This window comes from Corapipo altera, unplaced genomic scaffold (assembly GCF_003945725.1).
Source record: "Corapipo altera isolate COAL_440 unplaced genomic scaffold, ASM394572v1 124, whole genome shotgun sequence".
In the NCBI taxonomy this organism is placed as follows: Eukaryota; Metazoa; Chordata; class Aves; order Passeriformes; family Pipridae; genus Corapipo; species Corapipo altera.
In genome coordinates, this window is record NW_020884967.1 from 1,420,267 (window position 1) to 1,442,559 (window position 22,293).

The 22,293-nt window shown below is 46.0% G+C and overlaps 1 protein-coding gene across 8 annotated transcripts in view; it reads left to right on the forward strand.

Moving 5' to 3' along the window:
• Positions 1-22,293, forward strand: part of WNK2 (WNK lysine deficient protein kinase 2) — a 120,432-nt gene that overhangs the window by 56,662 nt on the left and 41,477 nt on the right. For 7 of the 8 annotated variants that reach the window (XM_027664935.1, XM_027664940.1, XM_027664941.1 and 4 more), the window contains exons 6-12: positions 693-912; positions 3,396-3,684; positions 7,134-7,330; positions 11,171-11,308; positions 15,684-15,878; positions 16,918-17,463; positions 20,252-20,566. In XM_027664935.1, coding sequence (XP_027520736.1) covers positions 693-912; positions 3,396-3,684; positions 7,134-7,330; positions 11,171-11,308; positions 15,684-15,878; positions 16,918-17,463; positions 20,252-20,566 — 1,900 coding nt within the window. The remainder of the gene's footprint in view (positions 1-692; positions 913-3,395; positions 3,685-7,133; positions 7,331-11,170; positions 11,309-15,683; positions 15,879-16,917; positions 17,464-20,251; positions 20,567-22,293) is intronic. The other variant, XM_027664944.1, reaches the window with a different exon arrangement.

Genomic DNA, 22,293 nt, shown 5'->3' on the forward strand with positions numbered 1-22,293 from the left:
TTCCCTGGCACACAATGTCAGGACAAGTGCTGTGGTGTCTCTCAGCCTCTCAGCTCCAAAGGATAAGTCAGGAGGCATTGCTGTGGACCTGAGCCTGGGTGTTCCAGTAGCAATTTCTGGCTCTGCAGTCCATAACACTTCCCTTGGAAGGTTCTGCCTGGAGCACCAAGTGTGGTGAAGGTCGATGTAGATTCATCACAAGCTGTTGTAGCAGATCCCGTTGGCCTCAGTGACCTCTGGATATGGAGATGTGCATTGTTTCAAGCTTCAGGTTTAAAACCTGATCTTTTGCTGGTCTCTGCCAGTTTCTCTAGTGCTCAGTGCTTCCTGTCTTTCCTAAATACAGTTTTTAGGGACCTCAACTGACTCCGTAGAGGGAACCTTTTCTTTAGTACTCCTTAGGCTCAGGTACTCAAGAAAAGTTGAGCAAAGCTATAGTCTGCATTTCTGTATGTGCTTGTGGTGTGTGAATGTTGCTAAAGCTCTGAGAAATGGAAATGTCATTTTTTCACTTTCATTTCATTTTCAGTAACATGGGAAATCCCATGTCTTTTCAAAAAGAACACAAATTTATTATGGTTGGACACCAAACATACTGTAAATGTTTCCACCTTTAACAGCAATTTCTTGTCACAAACCTTTCTGAAATTGCTTGACTTGCAGTATTTGAATCTTCTTTATATCCTTTGCAGATATGAAATTAAAGATTTATTAAGCCATGCCTTTTTTGCTGAAGATACTGGGGTAAGAGTGGAACTTGCAGAAGAAGACCATGGTAGGAAATCCTCTATTGCCTTAAGACTCTGGGTAGAAGATCCTAAGAAACTGAAAGGAAAACCCAAAGATAATGGAGCCATTGAGTTTACTTTTGATCTGGAGAAGGAAACTCCTGATGATGTTGCACAAGAAATGGTAAAATAAACTTCTCCTGACAAAAATGTGTATATATAAAGTAGTGCATAAGTCTCAAAAGACAACAGGAACAAGTCTGGTAAAGTAACTCCACTTGAACCATTCCAGGTGTCCAGTTTAGGCACTTCACATTGATTTTGGAGTGAATGCTGCAAGAAAGGAATAAACAGGGAAGAACTAATAACTGAAACATGTTGTTTGCCATGTGTGAAAGCAGATGCCTGAAATAACATTTCAAATAGCTTAGGGACCATAAAGGTCTGGTCCACTTTTATGTTTTGCAAACTCTTTTGCCAGTTTCTGTAGGCTGTTGAATGTCTTCGAATGTGTTTGGAATCTGTTTAGTTCCAGGCAGCAGCTTGAAACAAATTAGAAGAGCTCAGAAGTTCAGTCACAAAACTTTCTGCACTGAATTCTCCAAAGCTCCTTTTCCCATCTTTTCTGTGGTGTTCCTTAGGAGGAATGTAGATGAGGAAGGTCTGTGGTCAGCCGCTGTACCGCCAAACATTGATAGGAAACTAGATTCACCCAGTTAGGAATAAGCTTTGGATTTTTTAACAGATAAGTTTAACTTGGTGAGTTTCTGTGTCTTCGTAACTTGTGGACTTTTGTTAGAGAATCTGTGTTCCAATTTCACTACACTGTTCTTGAACTCATATTTCAATGGTGCCCTTACTGCACTGTTCTAGCGTCATGGAGGCTCAGAGTCAGTAAGCTCTGAGCCGAGGTCTGAACTTTCCTGTGCTTGCAGAAATGCTGTTGTAATCTAAATCCCAAGGGTTCCCATTTAACGGTGTCGTCATCACCACTCCTGTTCTGCTCAGGAGGCACTCTTTTTGGTAATGCTGCCTTGCTCTGCTGGGAATCATCACCTTCTGCTCCAAATTTAGTGGGAGGAATTCAGGCTCCTCTGTCTTCTTGTCATTAGTTTGCAGTAGGTCCGGTATTTTTCCAGCAGTGTATTGTTACAGAATTATTTAGTTTAAAAGTGGCTCTGGTACAGTTACCTACTGTTATATTTTGCATTTAAATATTGGTGGAAATATCTGGCATTTTGAAGTTCTGTAGGTTGCTTGGTCCGTAGTTGTGATGTTTTGTTTTGAAGAGGAAATGATTCTCATAAAAAGTATATTTACGAGGATCATGCCCAAACTACAGTGACACTATACCCTTTCCCAAATAATTTTAAAACCTGTGTTCTGCATTAATAGTTACCTAAGTGACTGTCCTGAAATGCTTTCACACTTGAGGCTGTTGCAGGGGCAGAAAAGAGGGACATTTATTCCTAAATGTCTTTTTCTAGTCCTTATCAGTTGTGGAACACCGAAGCCATGTGCTTTCATCAGTTTGTTGTTTTATGTGCTGTGGAAGAGAAGAATGCAGGAGACCTCCTGAGTACAGGCAATTATTTATCATTACTGATGTGGTTTTGGTAGGTGGGTGATCCCACCTGTCCAAAGGATGTGGCTAAAAGGAACTTGAAGTGTTCTGGTGGGTTTGGAACCTGAAGTCAACTCTCCTAATCGGTGGTGACTGTAAAGTGGCACATCTTCATTAAAATGAACCTGTGTTTTAGGCTACTTTACCCCCATTAATTTTAAACAGTGAAAATTTAAGCTGTGAAACTGCCTCATGTTTGGGCAAGAGCAAAGCAGGAAAGCCTCTAGATCTCCCCCATGGATACAAGTGCTTCCAAATCCATTGAATATGTATGTTAAGAATGTAGGGAGAGCAGACAAAGCTCTGGTAGGTTATTATTAACTGAAAATTCATACCCTGTGCTGGAGGAGATTATGCGAACAAATAGCACAAAGATGAATTTCCATTTCATCTGTCGAACAGTTGAGTTCTGAGAAACCTCGTCCCCTTTTCCATCAAATGGGAACAGTCTGCATCGGACTCACTGATGGGCTTTTTGTTTATAAAAGTCAATCAATACTGACTGACTTCACTATTTAAGAGAAGTTAATTTGAGACATAATTCTGTTAACATCTTGTCCCTCAGAGATTGCTGTGCTGCCAGGCAGAGTAATTTGGGAAACTGCGTGTGCTTGGAAAGGTTAAGGCAATAAATTCAGATTTAGGGGTAGTTTGATTCACTCCAGTTGCATTGTTCAAAGATTCTTTTTCCTGTTTTGACTATTCTTTTAGTGTTAATAAGAAAAAAAGAAGGGAACCCATCTGCCATTAAACTTGCTCTCCACAATGGATGTTAAGTGGTGAATAAATTGAGCCAATACCTATTCAGATCTTAGAAATTACATACTGGTTTTTTTGATGCATTCAGGATAGAAGTTTTATTAAAAAAAGACCCCATCAAGCTCTTGAGTTCCTGTTCTCGTGAGAAATAAATTTATTTAAATTCATTTTGTTTCAAACCGATGTTTTCTCTGTTAGGAAGAGATTTCAGTGACACACGTGTGTGACGCGCGTGTGCACATCCATGCACGCGTGACCTTGCTAAGTCTGTGCCTCCTCTGTAGATTGACTCGGGATTTTTCCATGAAAACGATCTCAAGATAGTTGCCAAGTCCATACGGGACAGAGTAGCACTGATCCTCTGGAGGAGAGAGCGGATCTGGCCGAGGATGCAGTCAGAGGAGCGGCGGGACTCGGAGTGCCTGGAGAAGCTGAAGGCGCCGCAGGCGCAGCAGGTGCAGGTCACGTACCTGTCCCACACGGGGCACCACATCCTGTCGGAGCCGGAGGAGCCGGAGGCGGACCAGCACCCCTTCCAGCAGAACCTGCCCACCAGCGTCACCTCCGTCGCGTGTAAGTCTCGTGGTTTGTGGGCACACGGTGGTGAATCTCCAAGGGAAAAAACCACAGTGATCCCAGCTTGGGGGAGAGAGGAACTGATGTGTGTGGGTTTGAACAGTAGCTCAAAAAACGCAAGAGTCCCAGACAGACACATCACAATTTTGAAAGAGGCTCCCTAGGGCAGTAGGCACAGCACCAAGGCTGCCAGAGCTCAAGGAGTGTTCGGATGATCCTCTCAGACATGTGGTGTGGCTCTCAGGGATAGACCTGTGCAGGGCCAGGAGCTGGACTGGATGATCCTTGTTGGTCCTTTCCAACTCAGCATGTTCTGTTAAAGTTTCAAGAAAACTATATAATACAGATATCTCTATATAACATTCCTTCAGTAGCAATAAATGCCAAAACCATAACGTATTTGTAAATGAAAAGGCAAGGAAACATGCTGCTTGACACAAAAGCTACGTGTTTTCTGTGCTAGGTGGTGGGATCAAGTTCGTGGAAAACATGATTTCAGAGCCTGCAGAAGTTGAATTGGCACCAAACTGATTGCTGATCCTTGTGGGTTCCTTCCAACTTGGGATTCTATGAATGTGTATGATTCAAACTGGTCAGAGCAACTGGTGGCTCTTTCAAATGATGTTGGCCTTGTGGAGATATTCATTGCAAACCAGACCTTATTGAAACCAAGGCATGGCAGGCTCTTGTGTTTTCAAGTGACTCCTGATGTCTCGCAGTTTTTTGTGATGCTGTGCAAAGGTCTGTGGTAGGAAGAAAAATCCATCTCTGGATGTTACGTGATGTAATTTAAGATTTCCCTGTTTTATGAGAAATACCAGCTGTGTTTTGGTCAGGGGTCTTGGGAGCACCAGAGCTGTGGGCTGACATTGTAATTGCTGTTGGATCTTTGGATCATGGTCAGAGGTTAACTCTGTTCCCCCATGCTCTCTTTTGCCCTGAGCTCATGGCCCTGAAGCCAGGGCCTGTTTGAGCTCCCCCGTGGCAGATCAGAGTAGGGGGTCACTGATCTGCCAGCCCTTGATATTCAGCTGGGGCTGATCCTGGGGCTATTTCAAGGGCGCCTCCTGGTTTAATTCCAAGCACTGATTTTGGTCTATGTCTGGCTAAGAAACTCCCTGGTTTGGCTTGCAGAGCTTGTTGTTTCTTCATTTGGATTCTGAGTGTCAGACTTACCCCCAGCAAACAGCACAGCACAGGGAAGGGGGAGTGCTTTTATTTTCCTAAAGTAACTCTGCCCTGACTCTGGCTGCTAAAATTAACCTTTGTTACTGACTCGAGCTCTGGTACTGAAATCTAAATCTGTTTGTACTTTTAACCATCTTGAAGGAAACATTGCCAGGTATTTTTGCCTCATCCCTGGAAGTGTCCAAGGCCAGGTTGGACGGGGCTTGGAGCACCCTGGTCTAGTGGAAGGTGTCCCTGCCCATGGCAGGAGGTGGAACAAAATGAGCTTTAAAGTCCCTTTCAGCCCAAACCATTCTGTGATTCTATGATTTTTTGCTTGGAAGATTTGAAATTTTGTGAGAGTTCTTTTCCTTTTTCCTAGCCAATTTTTCTGATAAAATCCGATACGCATATTTTCCTACAAAACAATTATCATAATGTTTCTGTTTTACTGTTCTGGGCTTGTATTTAAGCACATTTGAGTTAAAGATGCATTAACTTTAGCAAAGACACAGCTGCTGCTTTAATTCAGGTATTGTATAAAGGGCTACACAGAGGTCTACTTTGAATTCTCAAATATCCATGCAGGGAAAATGTCTTTACAAGATATTTGTCTCTACAGGGAAAATGTCTTTACAAGATATTTGACCACATTTGCATAACACTCACAATATTGCTGTATTCACAAAGCTTTTTATTTGAATCTAAATTGAGCTCATTTCATTTTTTTGGATCATATATTTATTTCATGCTAATTCCTTTGAGGAACACTGCAGTTATGACTCTTTTTGTTTCCAGTGGTGCAACAAGGCAATTTGTGCTTCCCATGATTCTGCTGGACATGAGTTGGCAGAATTTTATACTAAATATAACCCCCCCAATTTATTTCCTATTCCTCCTCAACTTTTAACCAACACTTGGTGTTATCTGACAATGTGCTATCAGAGTATTTGAAAATTTTCTTAGCATAAGACATCTATAAATTAGAGTGCCACCTGTTCATGTAATCTGAGGTCAAATGTAAAAATGGAAATTAATAACTTAATGTGTGTTGTTCTATAAAATCCTGAGGCTGACTCACAGCTTTTACCTTAGCACTTGACTGTCATACTTTTTTTTTCCCCTTTGAGGTCCTGAATAATTGTTTGTAATAAAATGGAAGTGTTTATGCAGCAGAATTCCCATCGGGAGAGAGAGCTGTGTTGGCTCTTCAGAAATGAACTGAATAAATAGAGAGGGGAGTTTAATTTTAGAAAAAGATCCAAACAGTTGGGAGAATAGTTTGTAAGTACTGAAGAGAAATGTCATCTCTGGTGCTATTAAAAAATAATTTTTTATTTAAAGCCAAATAAGTAAAACCTCATTTAGAATATGGAAAAAAGAGATGATGGAAAGTGTTGGAAAAAGAAATGGTGTTTAAGCTGAGCTGTAACTTGCGTTGCAGTTTTCTTTCATTTTTTAATTTTTAATCTCTTAGAAGCTGTTTGTCCTTTGGATACATCCAGCTGCAGTCTGATTATCTCATTTCCTTTCTCAAGTGAAGAAAGCAGTAGCTTATGCTCAAGAAGAGCTGGGAACCTGTACTTTACAGGCTTTAAAAGTCGTGAAGAAACATTTTTAAATCAGTAATACCAATATTTCCCCTGGACAAAGGACCTGGTGTTCTCCCAGTGCATGTAGCTGTGCAATTCCACAGGTTCACTGGGCAAATGCTCCATGAGAAACTCCCAGAGTGTGTGCTCTTAACTCACTGAAACCTGCATGTGGTTTTGTGTCTGACCTTCAGCTTGAGGTACTGCTCTACACGCAAGCGGGGCGTGACTTGCTGGACTAATAAGTCATACAGCATAAAGAAATTTGTGATTTTCAGTGTTGCTAGTAAAAAAGGTGTTAAAAGTCAGTGCATCTCTGGGAGATGGAACTCTAAAAGACCCCATGATCTGCTCTGAACATGACAATTGGGATTACCTCTCCTTTCATCCTACAGAATCTATAAACGTCTGCAATTCTTAATGTCAACCTTATGCCCTTTAAAGGAAATATTAATGTGCCTAAAATATCACTGTGCACAGAAATCCATGGGGATGCCTTTTGGCTTAAGAGAAGCAGTATGTGCCTTTTGCAGAAAATAACATTTGTGTTGTATAATTTATTTATATAACAAAAGGGCCAGGGTAGTAAAAACGCTAATTGCATAAACCATGGTGACCTTGCTCTAAAGTCGTCACTTGAACGTTTGGAGTTGTTGGGCTTTTAATAAAAATTAACTGTTCTTTCAGCTGACAGCACTTTTGACAGCGGCCAGGGCTCCACTGTTTATTCTGACTCCCAGAGCAGCCAGCAAAGTGTCATCTACTCGTCCCTGCCCGATGCAGTGCCCCCGGCCATCCAGCGGGTGTACAGCCCCCCCCTGAGCGAGAGCCAGCCCGTGCCCCACAGCCTGCCCCAGCTCGGGCACTACCAGCAGCCCTCAGCAGTAAGTCTAAAGCTTTTTTTTTTCAGATCATTTTGTATCCTGGGTCATATTTAGTATTGCCATTTATATTCTTGTTTCTGGAGGGTGTGGATTCCGGGACTCTCTTTGTGTGTTCCTCACTTGTCTCTGTGGGTGGTGACCTGCTCAGTGATACATTTCTGGTGGATGTGAAATGGGTGATGGTGCCTGAGTCGTGGTATTTACCATCCTGCTTCACTGGCAGCTGTCATGCTTTCAGTAAAAAAGTTCCTTATCAATCTGTTGATGCTGAAATCCATTAGTGACTTTGCCACAAAACACAAGAAGGACATGGACCTGTTGGAGCAGTTCCAGAGGAGGCCATGAAGATGCTCCAAGGTCTGGTGCCCCTCTGCTCTGGACACAGGCTGGGAGAGCTGGAGGTGTTCAGCCTGGAGGAGAGAAGGCTTTAGGGAAGCCCTGGAGCCCCTTCCGGTGCCTAAAGGGGCTCCAAGAGAGCTGTGGAGGGACTTTGGACAAGGGCCTGGAATGACAGGACAAGGGAAAATGGCTTTAAACTGCCAGAGGGCAGGGTTAGATGGGATATTGGGAAGAAATTCTTCTCTGTGAGGGTGATGAGGCCCTAGCACAGGTTGCCTAGAGAAGCTGTGGCTGCCCCATCCCTGGAAGTGTTGAAGGCCAGGTTGGACGGGGCTTGGAGCAACCTGGGCTAGTGGAAGGTGTCTCTGCCCATGGCAGGGGTTGGGATGAGGTTGTTTGTAAGTTCCCTTCCAAACCAAACACGGTGATTCCATGATTCTGTGTTTACTTTTAATCTGCTGCACGTGGTTGCAAACTGGTTTGTTTTGCTCACTGTTGGTGTAGTCCCGTGTTTCTGCTCCAAGAGCCCCCTGGCTCTGGTGTTCCTTCCAGCTCTGACAAGGGTTACAGGGTCATCCAGTCCCTGCCTTTGGGGCTCTTGGTGTGGGTTTGACCTTGTGTGGAGTCAGCTATGTATGTCCCTTACTGGGGCTCCAACACCAGGCAGTGGCAGCCCTGTCAGATGTTCCTGCTTGCTCCCATTATGACATTGGCCAAAAGTGCTTCTTGGAATTGCTGGTGCAAGGACAAACATACGCAAGTGAACAGAGATCTCTGAGTGCTTCCAGCGAGAGGCTCCCGGCGAGCGCGTTGTGTCCCTGGGGAGCTGTGGAGGACTGTGTCCCAATCCAGCCTCTGTGCCCCTCACATGTGACAGGCCACCCTTACACTGTGTCTTGCTGCCGCAGTGACCCTGTCGTGGCTGTGACTCCCAGTGCCACACCCCTTCCCCGGGAACCGGGAGAGGAAGACGTGGATCTGCGGGGGAGAGAAGAGGAAGCGGGCGCGTGGCCTCCAGTGGCACTGGGGTCCTGCAGGCTCTGCAGAGCTCATGTGTCCTCACCAGTCTCCTCAGACACGCCCAGACCGCTCATTTTGGACTGGCCAAGACCAGACCATGTCAGAAACCTCAATGCCTGCTGGAAGTTCTCACTCCCCAGTTAACTGACTCCCAGAAAATGCTGCGTTCCAGCCCCTTCCCCAGAGCAGGGGGCCCTGTGGCAGGTGTTCAGACCTGCTCTGGTTTGGGAATCTTTACAAGTCAGAATTGGCCAAAAGACCAGTTCTTCCCCCATGAGACCTACAAGGGTTGCAGAAAACATTCTGCCTTCTGAATCCTCTGATGGCCAGGAATCAAGGAGCATTGGCACCGGCTGCCCAGGGAGGTGGTGGAGTCTCCTTCCCTGGAGATACTCAAAGCCTCTCTGAGCAGAATCCTGAGTAACATGCTCATGGGAAACCTGCTTGAGCAGGGAGATTGGACTGGATGACCTCAGTGGTCCCTACCAATCTGAACCATCCCGTGACTCCTCTGTGAGAAGCCTCCATGGTCCCATCCCAGCTAGCAGAGCACCCCAAGCAGTAAAAATGACAGTGATGACGTGGTACTTCATTTTTTTGTTGGTTGCATCCTCTTGGTCTTAAGAGCGATACCTTAAAGATCACGGGAGCAAAAAAATAGACTCCCCAGGCAATTATTAGTAGAGATAAGATATAGAGCTGGTTCTTTAATGAAGGCCTTCAACCACCAGGAGTACAGAGACGTTTGTGCCATGTGTCCAGGGGTTCCACAATTTATGGTGTTGTCCATCCAATCCCAGATCTATCCGCCCCCCAGATCCTTCCCAGTTCTGCCCCCAGCATACCCCTCTGGAACTTGAGTCAGGGGTCCCTCAGGACCCCTTCTTCCTCATCTTCCTCTTCATCACAGCACGTACAGTCTCTTGGAGCTCCTCCAAGGTTAAGGATTTGAAGGTTGCTTTGACTATGGTGTATCTTGTTCTAGAGGCCTGGAGTGCAACATTCTTAAACAGAATGAAGGCCTGCCTTGAGAGAAGTCTAAACAAACTAAAGGGATTTAGAAAGTTTGATATGAAATGGGGTAAAAGGGTTAGGTGTAAACTACTGTGCTAAAAGGTGACAAATTATACAGGTACATTAAAACCTACATTCATTACACAACTACTTCTAAAATCTACAAAAAGCTAAAAATCTAAAAAATCCAGAGGCATCAAGAGAAGAAAAAATTAAATCCAGAAACAGTGTTTTTTTCCAGATTTACCCTACACACTTGGGAAGTGCCTCATTTCCCCTGATTTTACCATATATTTTTCCAAAACGTTGCCAAGAAAATCCAAACTGTATTTTGGAAATGCATCAGCTATGTTCACTTGAAGGTAAAAAATTCATCCTTGGCATCTGTAGCCAGCTCCCTCTACTGTGGAAAGCACTTTTCCTATGGGCACACATCTCCTGGAATGGATGGGATGAATCCTTCCTCATTTCTTTTTCACCCGAAGCACCAAATGAACCCTTCTAAATGTAGCACTCCAAAGGCACACCTTGAGCAGAATTTATTATCAAGTCAAGCTGTGCAGCACATTCTGTCATTCTTTCTGTTGATAGGTTCCAGTAATTTTAACCTAAACTTGTTGATTGAGGGTTTTAAAAGACAACATCCTTCATTCAACAAGCAAAATATTTCATCTAACTTTTTATTTTCTGATGGGTCTACCATGTTTTTTTTCTTCCTGTGATAATTTAGGTTAAGAGTTCTGAGTCTGGTAAATCTCAAAAAACACAGGAAACAAAGTCTGATGAAAAACCTTCTGTTTTCCAATTAAAAAAAAAAAAAAGAAGAATTGCTGTATTTAACTGGGTACTATTGACCAAGTTGACAAGCACATAACTGGAGCTGCAGCAGGGGTTTTTTAGGCCTATGAACCTCAGTCTGACATACTGTTTATTTATAATTTATCTGTTTTGTTTGAGCTGAAGTTGTAGAGACCTGATGTTGTTAAAACCTGATCTGAATTTCTATTTTAATTTTTTTCCACTTCAACTGTGGTTTTAATTTGTTTCTCATTTCTCCATTTATTTTCCTGGCATCCATTTCCAGTAAATTACCTGCTTTTTTGGAAGATGAAGATTACAAAATTAGAAAAAACTTTGTGAAGATAAATTTGAAGATAAATTTGTAAAGATAAAACCGTTACCCGGTTGTTGTTGCTGGTCTGTTTCCGCTCACTGTGCTTCCACTGGTTTTACTGGTCTGCACCCTTGCTTCCAGAAAGAAATACGGTGTGGTTTCATTAATTTATTTGGCATTTGCTGACTTTTTTCCACATTTTTAGATTTCCATTCCTTGCAGAGAAGTTTTCTCCCCTCTGTTTTGAGCCAAGTACCGAGCGGACGGATTGTGCGCGGCTGTGTTCGTGCGGAGCGGTTGCAGAGCCCCTGAGGTGGCGGTGCCCTCCCTGATGCCGTGCTCTCTCTCCACAGCCTGTCCTCCCCGCGGCGCCCGCCGTGGTGCCCCAGCACTACCAGGAGCCGGCGATGCCGTTCCCGGTTGTCCAGCCCACCACGGTCGCCTCCCTCCCGCTGGGGCAGCCGCCGCCGCCAGTGCTGGCCAGCCAGCAGGTGAGAGTTGGACTCTGCCAAAAAGCCCTTGCCTCATCCCACCCCTTCCCTGTGCTCTGCTCCAGCTCATACAGGTTGCCCAGAGAAGCTGTGGCTGCCCCATCCCTGGAAGTGTCCAAGGCCAGGTTGGGCGGGGCTTGGAGCAACCTGCTCCAGTGGAACAAGATAAACTTTAAGGTCCCTTGCAACCCAAACCACTCCTGTGATTCTGTGATACCTGTAGCGAGTTTGAGCTGTTTGAAACTGTTAAGCTGCAACTTGAGAGATTTAGGAGTGGGACAATGGGTATTTGGCCTAACAGCCTCGAGGACAGTCATGGAACACACATTGGCACGTCTTGGCTGAGTTTAAGTCTTCCATTGTGGCTTCACAGCATCAGCCTGAAGCCTTGCATTGATATCAATGTGCTGTCTTGATCTGTAAAAATCCAGTAGTTTGTTAATAATTTTGTGTTATTATTCAGCACCTCCTTTCTAAAAGGTTAGAAAGAGACCCCTTAGCCTGGTGCCAGTTGTCTCTGAATCCTCAGTGGTGCTGCTCGATGAGATGTGCAAATACAGTGTTAATACAGTTCAGTGCAGGCACCCAACCAGGAGGTCCACCTTCAGCAGCAAAGCCTGTCTCTGAGTTACCTCCAAACAGTAACTCTTATGCATTTTCAGGGGTCAAATCTCACTCCAAACCCTGCATTTCCTAAAGCTATTTCCAAAGCAGCTCTTCCCAGCAGTGGAGGGGGTGCTCTCGTGAGGGATGCAGCCACAGCCTGGTATGATCTGGTAATTCATGGCTTATTTCGGTGATTATACAAAAAACTTGGCTTCCTTCAGTAGAAATGTTGCTAGTGCTGGAGAGTGTCTATACTTTTTGACTGGCATAAATCATACCTCTCCAAACCTTTTGAATTATCAACATTTGTCTCACTGGTTGCCATTTAGGGGTTTTTTTAACATGCCCCATTCTTCTCAAAGCATCAATGATGGAGACGTGTCGTTTGGTCTCCTTGAAAAACGTACCTTTGTGTAAGGTTTTGTCACATAACAGGTTTTTTTCTAATGGGTAGAGATATTCCTGTGGTTGTCTCAGACAAAAATTTTATACTCAGGCAGGTTTAGGACCTCACCATTTGCACAGGTCTTGCTGGTGGCCTCTGGAGCTTTATGCTGACAGTTCCAAATCTGTTGTTTATTTTCCCCCATGAGCAAATTCTGGTTTGGAATAGGATATTTGCCCAACTTAATTTCTTTATCGTGCCCTTTCCTCACAGCATTGCTGTCTCTTGGAATAGTTCTATCCCTGACAGCAGAAGGATTTAATTACTGGTCTGTCTTTGCTTCCTAATCTTACCATGAAGCCTAATAAAAAACTGACCTTTTACAGTATTATTATTATTATTATTATTATTATTATTATTATTATTATTATTATTATTATTATTACAAAAATAGGTAAAATGGTCAAGTTTTCTGCAGAACTTCCCAGAGAACACCTGTGTCTCAGAGACAGCAGTAGGTCCAGTGGTCCCGGAGTCCCCAGGTGTGTGGGGACTTTGGGAATGTCCATGCTGGGGGGGGTAGGGCAGGGCAGCAGAAGAGGAAATGGGGGTGAGAAATTCACCTGCCTACAGAATGCTCTTGTATCATTATACACTGGTGGCTCAGACGTGGGATCAATGTTGCATCTTCTAATTGTTTTGGGTTTTTTTCCAATTTGAGTGTCTGTGCATTTATACTGTTAAAGTTATGAGGCAAAGTTACCTAATCCACCTGGATATTTTCCCCTCCCTGTGCCTCATCCCATTCACAGGCACTTTAAGACACGAGCTGAATTTGAAGCAGAGGTTTTAGGAAGCCTCTCTGTTCCCTGAACGCTGTTTTCCTGCTGCTAACATGGTCTCTCCTCGAGTGGGAGGTGGCTGAGCCACCTGTGCCAGTGCCTCCTGTCCGTGGTGACCCGTGGGCAACCGTCTGAGCTGCAGATTAACCCGGCTGGGTGTGAGAGCTGAGCTGGCTGTGGGAACTGGCAGGTTTATTTGCTCCAGCCCAGTGGGTGGGCGGCTGTTCTGCTCTGGAGCTTGGGCTGGGTCTGTCAGGAGTTCCTCTGTGGGGTGAGTGGGGTCCCCCCCAGTCCCTCAGGCACTCCCCAGGTGTCTCCACCTTGGCCAGTTCGTCCCATCAGCAGTGCCAGGCCAGCTCCCACGCTGCCGTTCCCTTGGGTTTGGGACTGTAACTGGGTAGATGCCACCTCTTTTCCCAAAACCTGGGATGGCAGAAACTGCAGCACAGATCCATGTTGCTGGCCTTTGATGTCATGTGGCAGAGTAATGCTCAGGCATGACCACCTTATGCTGCAGGAGCCACACTGAGGCTGCAGGGAGTTCTTCAGTGCCACCTCCAGTGTGATGTGCTCACTCGTGGCACTCAGTGTTGTCAACCCTGGATATGTGACACCAAGTGCCAAATTCTCTTTTGTTCCCTGATCCAGTATTGGGAACTTAACCAGTCATGGCTGAATTTTAGCTGTTTAAGGGTGGATGGCATCTTGCTTTCTCAATGCAGAGACAGGCTGAGAGAGCTGGGGGTGTTCAACCTGGAGAAGAGAAGGCTCCAGGAAGGCCTTTCCAGTGCCTAAAGGGGCTCCAAGAGAGCTGGACAGGGACTTGGGCAAGGGATGGAGAGAGAGGACAAGAGGGAATGACCTTAAGCTGAAGGAGGGTAGGTTCAGCTAAGATATGAGAAGGAAATTCTTCCCTGTGAGGGTGGGGAGGCCCTGGCACAGGTTACCCAGAGAAACTGTGGCTGCCCCATCCCTGGAAGTGCCCAAGGCCAGGTTGGGTGGGGCTTGGAGCAACCTGGGCTAGTGGAAGGTGTCCCTGCCCATGGCAGGGGGTGCAATGAGATGATCTTTGAGGTCCCTTCCGATTGAAACGTTTCTGTGATTCTATAGTACATCTGCTACAGTTTTATTGCATTAATACCAAACTGGTTGAGGAGTCCTGCTATTAAAAAAGTGCTGAGCAACATATTCCTTTACAGATTTGTGGTGGAAGTGGCAAAGATGAAGGATTCTAACACTTGGCTATCCCTTTTAAAGTTTACCTTCTGACCATGGGCACAGTGTGAGGTGCTGTGTGCTGCAGAGCCTGGTGGAACCATCAGCCCTGCAGTCCCAAATAGGTCACCATGAGCCAGCCTGTGTCTCCAGTGCCATCCTTCTGGACCAGAAGGGTTTTTAAAGTCTTTCCAGAACTAATTAGAGGAACTGAAGGAGGAGATTCTGGTAGCACACAAAATGTGGAAGTTTGTTTCTGTTATTTCCAGCTTTAATGCAACATTTTCTCACTATTCTGCTGCCCAAAGCCTGCTTTCTCTGGAAGAGTGAAACTGCTTTTTTCACTACCACATTGTCACTACAGCACCTCAGAAATAACTGGGACCCAGCTTTTACTGTAATTATTGTGGTTTATTGTGTCTCAGATAAGAAGTGTTGTGGTTCCTATGCCTGCTTCTTTAGGTAGCAGCTTCTGCACGCCAGGATGAGCTGGGTATTATCTGCATCTTGAAAGTTAGTGGGCGGGATTTCACAGTGCCAACTGGAACAATCTCTGGGATTTAAAGAGTCTGAGTCGTTACAAATAACCTCTCCAAGATAGTTAGAACTTGTCTTCTTAGGTAATGTGTCTTGTATTTAAATATGTTTTAAACACGGGCTGCTGTGCAGTGTTTGAATTAGGAGTGTCCATCTCTTCTGTAAGCTGTCCCTGCTGGGTACATGTCCTGAGGGGCTGGAATATCTCCTGAGGGGCTGGAGCGTGTCCAGAGAAGGACAACAGGGCTGTGGAAGGGTTTGGAGCACAAGTCTGATGAGGAGCAGCTGAGGGAGCTGGGGGTGGCTCAGCCTGGAGAAAAGGCTCAGGGGGAACCTTTTTGCTCTTTCCAACTCCCTGACAGGAGGGGGGAACCAGAGGGAGGGCAGGTTGGGCTCTACTCCCAGAGAACAAGTGACAGGACAAGCGGAAATTGCCTCAAGTTGCATCAGGGGAAGTTCAGGTTGAATATTAGGGAAATTTTCTTCACGGAAAAGGTGGTCAGGCATTGGAGGGGTCACTGGAAGTGGTGGGCTCACTGCCAGCGTCCAAAAAACATGTAGATGTGGCACATGGGGACATGGTTTAGTGGTGGACCTGGCAGTGCTGGGTTGGCGATTGGACTCGGGGATCTTAAAGATCTTTTCCAGCCTCAGTGGTTCTGTGATTCCACAGTCCAACCAGCAGGTCTGTCCTGACAGCGCGCTGGACAGAGGCAGGCAGTGTGTTCCTCCACCTGGTCCTTCTGTGGCCCACAGGCCAATAAGCCTTTTTCCCTGTTGTCTCCTGCAGCAGCAGCAGCCCATGTCCCAGGCGGCCCCCCTGCCACAGGTCCTGGCCAGCCAGCCCGTGTGCCCGCTCCAGCCCGCGCCACACCTGCTGCCCCAGTTCCCGGCGCAGGGCTCACCGGTGGCAGCCAGCAGTGCCCCCCTGAAGCCCCTGCAGATCTCCACTGTGCCGCAGCTCCCGCCCGTGGCCCCCTCCCAGGTAACGGCGTGTGAACACATCCATTTGGGGAAAGCTCTCCAGCTAATAATTAACGTGATTTCCCGTTTTCGTGTGGCTATTTTGACTGCATGCCAGTTTAATTAGGCCATGAGAATATTTGCTTTTTCCCAGTTCCTGTGTATTCCTTTATTATGTATTATTTGTTTGGTGAAACAGAAATCTCTTGTACCTAACCATGTGGCATCCAGTTAATGGCAGTTCCAAACTGGCAATAACTGCTTTTTGATGTTGTTTTGGTTTGGGTTTTTTGCACCATCCCTTCTGGAACACTCTCTTCCCCATCCCAGGCTTGACAGCATGAGAAGTTGCCCTTTTTTTTTTCTATTTTCTGACCTCCTGACTTCACCACTTTCCCCTACACCTGCCACCCCTGTCTCTTTCTCTGCCCCGGTTCTGGTCTCCAAAGCAGAGATGTACCCTTCCCTTGGCCTGGGAGGTGGTTGGTGCTGTCACTGTGTTCACTGGTAACAACCACTGTGATGTGAAGCAGCTTGTGCCGAAGGGCAGGAGCAAGCTGGCACCATGATGCCAGGGTTTGTTCCATCACCGGGAGGTTTCAATTGTAAAAACCCTTTTTTCTGGGTTCTTCCACGCTGCTTGGGTCGCAGCTCATTTAAAAACAAGGGTTTAAATAGTCTTACTGAATTTTGCATGAAAGAGTTTCATGTTATGTCTGGTTTAATTCCTTTTAACTTCTGTTAAAATAAAAGCAGCTTTTAATTAGGATGTTGCTTGAAGGCTTCAAGATGGTGTTAGAAGTAGTTTTAAGCTTCTAAAGTATAAAAATGCGTCCCCAAAATGTGGTTTTTTTTTTTTTTTTTGCTTTTACTAATGATTTAAGCATAAATCAGTTTTTATTACTGTTTGTAAACCTCAGGAAGTGAATGGAAGTGATTAACGAGCAGACATAATTATCCTCATGGCACAGGTGGTTTTTAGGGACTTGCGTGGCAAATGAAACTGTTTTATACCATCAGTGGAAACACCAGCAATTTATGCTATATTGTATTTTTTTCAGATTCCTCAGTTTCCTGTCATTCCTGCAATTACTCCTCTGGCAGGCCTTGACAGCCTTCCTCCAAACCTCTCTGACATCCCTGCTGCAAATGTGCCCCCCATTCCTGCTCCTTCCCAGTACTTTGCTCCGGCCGTGATCCTGCCCAGCCTGCCCATGAACCCCACCCTGCCCATGGCCCCCAACTCCCCTGCCCTGCCCATGCAGGCCGTCAACCTGCCTCACACCACCGTGGCTTCCCTGGTCCTGCCCTGCCAAACCATAGTGCCAAACATGTCGGCTGCCACGATCCCGCTGCTCGCCGTGGCCCCGCCGGGAGTGCCAGCGCTGCCGCCACACCCCGGGGTGCCCCCGCTGCCCCAGCAGCCAATGTTCCAGCCCACCTTCCAGCAGATCCTGCCGAGCGACGCGCCCTCTCCCCACCACACGCAGAGCACCCAGGCTGTGTCCCAGCCACAGCAGCCGCCTCCTCCTGCTCCTCCGGCGCTGCAGCCGAGCGTGATCCACCCTCCCGAGCCGGCTCTGGCCGCACCGGGGGCTGCTCACCAGGTAACTGCCAGGCTGGGGCGGTCTCTGGGCACGGGCATTCCTGGGGCTCTCTCCCTCACCAACACTCAGTGGGGAGGCTTGTTCCTTGCTCTTGAGATGTTTTGTTGGCTTCTCGACTTCAGTCCTGGAGATGGTGGCTGGAGCTGTGAGGTCAGGAGGGAGCAGGTGGTGCCTTCACCCAGGGACGGGGGGGTGTCATGAGCGTAACCCAACAGGCTTTGGGCAGCGAGAGGACGGAGCACTTTCTGAATTCCCTCTTCCTTCTCCATCTCAAATTTGAGGAGGTGTGAACTGTGGTTCTCCTGGGACAGGAGGGCATACCGAGCCTTGCTGGTGCCCATACCCTAGTCCCTGTCGGATGCAGAGGATACACATGGAGGAGTTGGCAGGAGCAGAATTGTTTTGATGCAGAACATCTTTAAAACAGCAAAGGGAAGTGTCCATCTGGTAACAGGTCTGGAAAACTGCGTGGAAGAGCACTGTCAGGCCTGCAGGGCAGGGATGGATTCGAACTGCAGACCCTTCCCTCCTTAAGAGAAATTAAACATAAATGGAGCTCGAATAGTAGCAGTATTTACAAGGAAACTGGCTCAGGACTTGTTGACAGAGTCTGTAAATACTTCTCTCACCACATCTGTGATACGACAACGTGAAACACAGTCTGACCCTAGCAGGAGAGGGCACTCAAATCTGTTAATTAATGGCATTTGGAAAATCTGTGTTCTGCCACATCCCTTCGCCATAACACACTGATTAAAATTCATAACATCCCATCCCAACCTGCCATAGCCTGGCATCTTCAGAGCACTACATCATTTTTAAATTTCTCTCTTCGGCGGTGTATTTGGTACAGAAATACTGTCTGTGAGAATTGCAGTAGCATGGAGCCTGGGAATGTTACCCAGTATTCCCAGTGGCTTTAGAGGGGGTGGAATCAAGCCCATTAGGCACAGGGCAAACACCAGAACTGGAGAGCTGATGTTCCCAAACCATCTTGACACAGTTGTCACTTATCAAATATGCATGGAAGAGTTGCATATGGAAGAATTTAGAACAAAAAAATGGATATTACAAAGTGCAGAGAAATATTTTAAAATACATTGTTCTGATGTGAAGTACTTTTAATGGATGGGTATTTCTGTACATAATGCAGTGCTGTTGTTGCAGTTGATGTTTAGCACCTCCGAGTTTTTTTTCACCCAGGTAGATTAGACATTGAAATATTTTGCGAATTATTCTAGTTATATAAGATTTAAAATAGAATGTCACCACCCTTCTGTGGTGTTACACCACAGTTGTCAGTCTAAAAACCCCCCCTTGGGCAGCCGTGTAACTGTGAGGTGCTGTGAAACACATCCTGTCTTTATTTGTACCCACAATAAAACCTGGGATAATAGTTTTCAGCTCACACCCAGAACCTGCAGAGAGCATGCAGCAACGAAACAGTGTGACCTAGTTCCCATCTGAGTCTTGACTTTTTTTAATGTATTTTCCAATAGCCTAAATCTCTAGGTGATGATACTTTAAAAAAAGTACAAATTAGGCACAGTTCTACCTAGTACTAAAAGTCTTTTTTCTTCCATATGCTCCTTTCTTTCCTTCTTTCTCTTCCCACAAGCTCAGTCCCTTTGGAAAAAATACATGATGTACCTAAAAGGAGAATGTTCTGGTTTTAAATATACAACTCAAAAGGACTGTTATGCAGAATAACAACCCAGTCTCTAAGGTAGTTGGAATCCTGTCGCCTCAGTCCAGTTCCCACCAAGTGCTTACGCACACGGGTTATTTTAATGCACTGGAGAAATCCAATGAGATAAACGAAAATCCGTCTGTCCACAGGGGAGTGTTGGCAGGATTGGGGCCTTATGGCTTGGCATGTCAAGGGTTAAGTTGTGACTTCAGTGTGTAAACTACACTAAACTAAAGTAGGATACTGGTGCATATCCAGTGAAAAAGAGTTAATTGTGTCATTTAACCCAGCTACTGATTCTACATATATGGCAGATTCCTTAAAATATCTGAATTTAGGTTATGGGTAGAGTGTATTTTTCTCTGCTTGGACAGTGGTAGGCTACTGAAAGCAGAGCAAAGTATTCAGGAGAATGAATTCATCACCAGAGATTTTGAAGTGAGTCCAGAGGAGGCCACGGAGATGCTTTAAAAGGTGGAGTCCCCTCTGCTCTGGAGCCAGCCTGGGAGAGCTGGGTGTGTTCAGCCTGGAGAAGAGAAGGCTCCAGGGAGACCTTAGAACCTCTTCCAGTGTCTAAAGGGGCTCTAAGAGAGCTGGAGAGGAACTTGGGACAAGGACCTGGAGGGACAGGACAAGGGAGAATGGCTTCAAACTGCCAGAGGGCAGAGTTAGATTGGATATTGGGAAGGAATCCTTCCCTGTGAGGGTGGGGAGGCTCTGGCACAGGTTGCCCAGAGAAGCTGTGACTGCCCCATCCCTGGAAGTGTCCAAGGCCGGGTTGGACAGGGCTTGGAATTCCATTCTGAAATTCTGTGATTTTTTATTACTTAGCAAAATATGGCTTTGTCCCTACAAATTAACTGGTACCTGAGCAATGCACACGGTGTCATAATCATATAGAGAGAATCTTTAGTTTTTTTATTTAGTCATTTCTAAGGAAGTTTAGTCTCTTTAGTAGTCACTGAGCTCGCCCAGACCCGGTCTCACTGCAGAGCTGGGGTCCTTTCTCCATGGATGCGGGTGACTTTGATACCTTGTCACGTAAGTCCCGAGCCCTCTGAGCAGAGGTGTGTGCTAACAGCTCTCATTGTGTTGCAGCCCATGCCTGGACACGCTCAGTTTGCTTTGGAACCTGGAGCCCAGGTGCCCGTGCTGCCGGTGCAACCTTCGATAGTCATGTCACCGCCGTTGCAGCTGCAGCCTGAACTGGTGCCACCCTGCGTCGCTCCCGAAGGCGCTCCCCAGGTCCATGGCAGCCTGGCCACAGCCAGCCCGCCCATACCTATAGACCCCAGCCTGCCTGTCCAGCCCTCTGCTCTGCTGCAGCTCCAGCCTGATCTTTCCCAGCCACTGGGCCAGCAGCTCCCAGCCCCCTGCTCGGCTGTCCCGGCAGGCGCAGAGACATCTCAAGAGGTAGAGCCCTTCCTCTGAAGTAACTCACAGGCCTCAGCCTTAACTTCGTACTTCCTCCTTTGTGAGATAGTGAGCTTATTGCACAAGGGAGGTTATCCCCTCACTCTGTTGAGCCACTTGTCCTGGATGCCAGCAACTCTGGGTCAGCAAATAATTGGCAATTCCAAGTGAAGCTGGAAACCTCATGTTGTATCTTGGGAAATGTCTCCTTGAGGCAGCAGCGCTTGTCCGTAGCTGAGCACAGAGATAGACATTTAAGAGATTAAGAAATTCTCACTGTGGGTCAGTGAGAATTTGTTCTGTAGAGTTTCACCTGTGTTTTGTCCAGTCCTGTTTTAAATGTCTCAAGCACTTGTGTGACCAACCATCATTTGCCTTAAGAAACTGCTCCATTATCTAAGCCTTCGTTATGCGAAAGCCCTTCATGTTCCTCAGCTTGAGCACTATTCCCATTGCATTTAGCATTTTGTCCTCCTGTATTGCCTGAAGTCTACTCTAGCCCTGGGATTTTTGTTTCTTCAGATATTCATAGGCATTCCTAATTCTCAGTGGTCATATAAGCAGGACACATGTTAGTGATTTCCTTTAGAGAATGTCAGCTTCTCCTGTCTGCTATTTTGACTTTTCTTTCCACTCCCATAATTACTTAATCTTCAGTCTTGACAGAACATCACAGAACATTTCCTTCTCTTCACCTCCCTGTTAGCAAAGCAAAACAAAAGCCATGACATTTCTACCTAATTTCAGGAAATAAGTCTGATTTGTTCTCCACTTGTGGATGGAAATGTCCCCCTGTGATTCTGCATTCAGAGTTGTTCCTCTTGAGGCTCTGTTCTGAGCTACCTTTCCTCCCAAAGTATGTGTTTCATCTTTTCAAACCGAATCTCTTGGTTCTGCCTGTTCTTCCATGGCTTATCAGATGCCTTGACTCCACAGTGCAACCTGGAATTCCATTGGAGGCACAACTCAACACTGCCTCCAGAAGATGCTCAGGAAGGGTTATACCAACACTAAAACTGGATTCCAGTTCCCTATTTTTCCTGTCCATCAGTGGCAGATTAATTCCTATCAAATCAACGTTCCTGCTGTAATGTAGGACGTTTCCTCGTGAATGTCTGTATTCTATATCTTAGATGGAGCAGGAATGGTAGAGCCTATCTGTAGTACTTCACTTGCAGGCTCCCCAGGAAAGCCTGACTGGGTCAAGCATGTCCATCACTTAAGGTATTCCTTCTCCAGCTGCCTTTTTTCTGAATGCACAGTTCATGACAGGGTCAGTGCTGGTGCCTTCAGTGCAGCGTCAATCCCATTAGACATTGTGGAAACACGAACAAACCTCCTTGTTGTGCAGTGTGATATGGGGGGTGCAAGTCATCCTGTACTACCTTAGAAACCCCTGGCCATCAAGGCACATGTCTGTCCTTCACGTCCCATATCCCTCAGGACATTTAACCACTGGTTTGCTAAACTCGTTCTTGTGTCCATCTGTAAGTTACCCCCTTCTCTTGTTCAGTTTAAGAAATCAAGCCAGTATCAATCCATGTGCTCTCCATGCTGGTTTTCGGATATACATCGGTAAAGTCTTCTTGGGTGTAAGAGAAGTTTCATACTTGTCTGTATAATCCAGACACTGCATTTTGTTGCTACTCTGCCATAATGTTTTTATCTCTCCCGTTGTGTTCAGACGTGGCAGCCCTCGCATCCCAACCGACCTGAACCGCTCAGGC